The sequence below is a fragment of the Aethalodelphis obliquidens genome, unplaced genomic scaffold, assembly GCF_003676395.1.
Source record: "Aethalodelphis obliquidens isolate GAN/ISIS:26980383/991018 unplaced genomic scaffold, ASM367639v1 scaffold2355, whole genome shotgun sequence".
NCBI classification, from domain to species: Eukaryota; Metazoa; Chordata; class Mammalia; order Artiodactyla; family Delphinidae; genus Aethalodelphis; species Aethalodelphis obliquidens.
The window spans coordinates 1-3524 of NW_020840262.1; the positions used below are offsets into that span (position 1 = coordinate 1).

Here is a 3524-nt window from a genome sequence, read left to right on the forward strand (position 1 = left end):
AAAAAAAAAAAAAAAGTGAGAGAAGGGAAGTAAAACTTTTTAAATCCCCATTTTTTTTCAAGGATTACATTTTGTCAAACTTTAAAACTTTGCAAATTATCTTTGTTTCACTGCTAAAATTGTTCTTTCTTACTCAGTCATGAAAGGAGAATTTTGTAACACAGAATATCTACTGGTTTGGACCTAAACACTAAGAGAAAGTATAGTTTACAGCCTTACTAATATTCACATACCATTGGGTTTTGCCAAAAAGCTAAGCCTGACATGAGGACAAATATACGTTCCAGCCAAAAAATGAGAGGTGAGAGGTAACCTTGGTCTGATTGCACTGATTCTCAGTCCCACTCAAGATGGTGCAGTCACCCAAATCATAGAAGTCTGTTATAAACACATCCAGATGGACAGTGAGAAAATTCCCTCTATGTCACATGATAGCTTGGGTATCTATCCACACCTGGAGACAAGGCAGCAAGTTTAGAAGCCGTTGCCTCTCTATGTTTTTAAGTCTGGACATTTCCAATAGTTTTATGACAGCATAGATCTACCTCAGGGTCTCTGGGTGGTAGCAAGGTTCCTGGTAATCGGCAATGATCCTGGTAAAGCAAGCCAGTTGCTGCTCATATCAAATATATGTGGTTGGAATATCTGTTTAATGAAGCCTCATGAGATCATTTTAAAATTCTCAAAATGGATATCCAAACACTATTTATATTCTCCAGGGGACTGGAGGGGCCATAATCATGCTGAACTCTCCAGAGTCTACTTATACAGTAGAACTCAAAGGCTTTTTGGAAGGATTCAAAGGCTTCAGGGTTTTAATATATCACAAGCAGTAAATGGCAGCGGTGCTTCCCTCCCTAGTCTTGCTGTAACCTTCGCCCACCCCTTCCTGATGTACAAGGGTAATGACCGTCAAGCACTACTAAGGCCACAGCCTGACCTACCTTCAGCTTATGCTCCAACATCATATTGTGCTCTCTCAGATGCTTTTCTCTTCTCCTCGCCAGCTTCTCTGTCAGCTGGGCTATGTTTTCCTGGAGACTCCTCTGTCGTGCTTCCGTCTGCTGCTCCAGCTCCTGCAGTTTCTGTTTCAGCAGCTCCTGTTCCCTCTCAGCTGTCTCCCTCCTGGCCTGCTCCTCTGCCCCAAGAAGGTTTTAGAGAGGGATGAAAATAAGGTAAGGACTGATCTCTACCCTCCTGACCTCAGAGACCAAATAAAATTGGAAAGGGAGGTAGAAAATCTCTGAAATCCACCCCCCGTGTCCACACCACCAAGAGCACATTTCAGAATGTGATGGGAGAGGCTCTGTCTGGCTGACATCTAACCATGTCCAACCACAACTCCCCTTGCTGTTTTTGGATGTAGCAGAGCTATCCCACAGATGGAGAAGAGGCTCCTTCTTCCTTATCAGGAAGGTTTTGCTCTCACACCTGTCAGAGGGAACTGCGGGACTGCCAGAGCCCTACTCCGTACCTGCTACAGCCTTCTCCCCATCACTGAGGGCTTTATCTGCCTGCAGGATGGATTTCTCTATTGCCACCTGTGACAGCAGAAAGTTCTGGAGGACTTCGTTTGCCTGAGGAACCAAGAAGGAGCACAGAACTTAAAATTCCATTGAGGAGATTAGTGCTGCAAAAACAAGTATGTCCATGTAATTTTTGCTTCATGTTTAAAATTCTACAGTGGTTCACTACAACAAGCCTAAGCTCCTTACAGCGACCTGTCTTCCTCCAGTATCTAGCCCCGTGCTACTTCCTTCTACCCACTCCAGATTCCAGCCAGTCAGAACTATGTTCAGTTCTACAAACCCAGGATGTCTGGTGCTTTCCTATATTGCTCTTCCCAATGTGAAATACTGCCTCTAAAATGTGCTGCTGTTTTCCTCTGCTACTTGCTGTCTGTAACTTTAGGCAAGTTAGTTTAACTTGCTAAGCCTCTCCGTTCAGATCTTTAAAATGTTGACAATAAGCGTAGATGCTTCTTAATGTTATTTGAAGGATTAAAGAGTCTAGCGAAAGAGCTTAGCATTATGGCTATAGGCAATAACAGTTCAAAATATGTCAGCTGCATTCTCCTCTAGCTAGGATTTCAAGGGGTAACAGGAAAGTTTATACCTCCTTTTTTTGTTTGTTTTTTGTTTTTTTTGTTTTTTGTTTTTTGCGGTACATGGGCCTCTCACTGTTGTGGCCTCTCCCGTTGCGGAGCACAGGCTCCGGACGCTTAGGCTCAGCGGCCATGGCTCACGGGCCCAGCCGCTCCGCGACATGTGGGATCTTCCCGGACCGGGGCACGAACCCGTGTCCCCTGCATCGGCAGGCGGACTCCCCACCACCGCCACCAGGGAAGCCCTATACCTTCTTTTTGAAGAAATATAAGGGATTAAAAACACAGCCAAAGTGAAAACAAGATTAGGATGCAAATTTTATGCTTTCTAGTATTCTGATCCAACTCTTTGAACAGACTGATGTCATTTCTAGAAGCAATGAGCAATTTCATCATCTAATAGCAATTTCACATTCCATTTATTATCATTTTTAGTATTATACTTTATGTTTTCTTTGTCACTTGAGAAATGATAATACAAGCTTTCTTTACAAAATTGAGAAGATAGAGGATATAATGAAAAGTGTGTGTCCCTTCCATCACGAATGCCAAGCTGTTCTCCCCAGAAGGAACCAATGATACCACTTTCTAATGAATCTTCCAGAGGCGTTCTATGTGTACATATATATGAGTGCACATAAGAATTGCATTTTTTATGGTGAACAGATTATACAAACTGTTTTGTACCTCATTTTTTTCACTCTACTATATATCTTCAAGGTTGTTCTATATTTATACATATAAACCTCCACTATCAATCTTTTTACTGGCTACATAGTATTCCAGTATATGTACATGGAAAATGTATATTACCAGTTTATATAGATGGACATTTAAGTAGTTTCCAATCTTTTGCCATTAAAAGGGATGCCTCAACGGGCCTCTTGTATGTATGTATGTATATATACATATATATGATTTTGCACACATATATTTCCTAAAAGTGAACATGCTATATCAAAGTGTCCATGCATTTATTCTATCTAATGTGGGCCAGGCATTGATATTTTCTAGTAACCACTTTTTATATTTAAAGATTTGCTGAATGCAAGTGAAAAGCATTCACACCAAACATAGGCCAGAGCATGTACATATATTGTGTATCTATAATTTCTTTAAAAGAAGAGCTACTTCATTTTAAATAGGGAGTTCACACCACTCACAATATGACCAAGAAGTTTGCCTGGAGTGCACAATAGTGAAGAGATCTCTTTGTCAAATTCGTCCAAGGCTACTGCCAGCCAGGGAGTATCATCATCTTTAGCATTATCAATCATATTTTTCAAAAGATTTATCTCTGCATTCATCTCCTCAGATTTCTTTCTAAATCCTTCTTTAAGCAGAGCTTCCTGGACCTAAAAAAAAAAAAAAAAAAGTGAGAGAAGGGAAGTAAAACTTTTTAAATCCCCATTTTTTTTCA

General features: G+C 40.8%; 1 protein-coding gene across 2 annotated transcripts; it reads right to left on the reverse strand.

The window, feature by feature from the left end:
* Positions 1-6: 6 nt before the first annotated feature.
* Positions 7-3495, reverse strand: LOC113617173 (guanylate-binding protein 6-like). Of its 2 annotated transcripts, none has more exons than XM_027100444.1 (3): positions 3268-3490; positions 1475-1577; positions 7-1138 (listed from the first exon to the last, which is right to left on the reverse strand). In XM_027100444.1, exons 1-3 carry the CDS (start codon positions 3409-3411, stop codon positions 858-860), a joined length of 528 nt encoding a protein of 175 aa, XP_026956245.1. In that variant the 5' UTR covers positions 3412-3490; the 3' UTR covers positions 7-857. The 2 variants fall into 2 exon arrangements, 1 of the variants encoding a protein (XP_026956245.1); XR_003431541.1 differs by having other exon boundaries at positions 1000-1138; positions 1475-2115; positions 2356-3495.
* Positions 3496-3524: the final 29 nt, after the last annotated feature.

What these genes read in the sequence shown, in the direction of transcription:
- LOC113617173 (XM_027100444.1), bottom strand. Translation starts at nt 3,411, where the DNA reads ATGAATGCAGAGATAAATCTTTTGAAAAATATGATTGATAATGCTAAA. An exon ending in GCAAACTTCTTGGTCATATT is followed by an intron (nt 1,578 to 3,267) that starts GTGAGTGGTGTG and finishes TTGGTTCCTCAG; the next exon opens with GCAAACGAAGTCCTCCAGAA. An exon ending in TGGGGAGAAGGCTGTAGCAG is followed by an intron (nt 1,139 to 1,474) that starts GTACGGAGTAGG and finishes TTCTTGGGGCAG; the next exon opens with AGGAGCAGGCCAGGAGGGAG.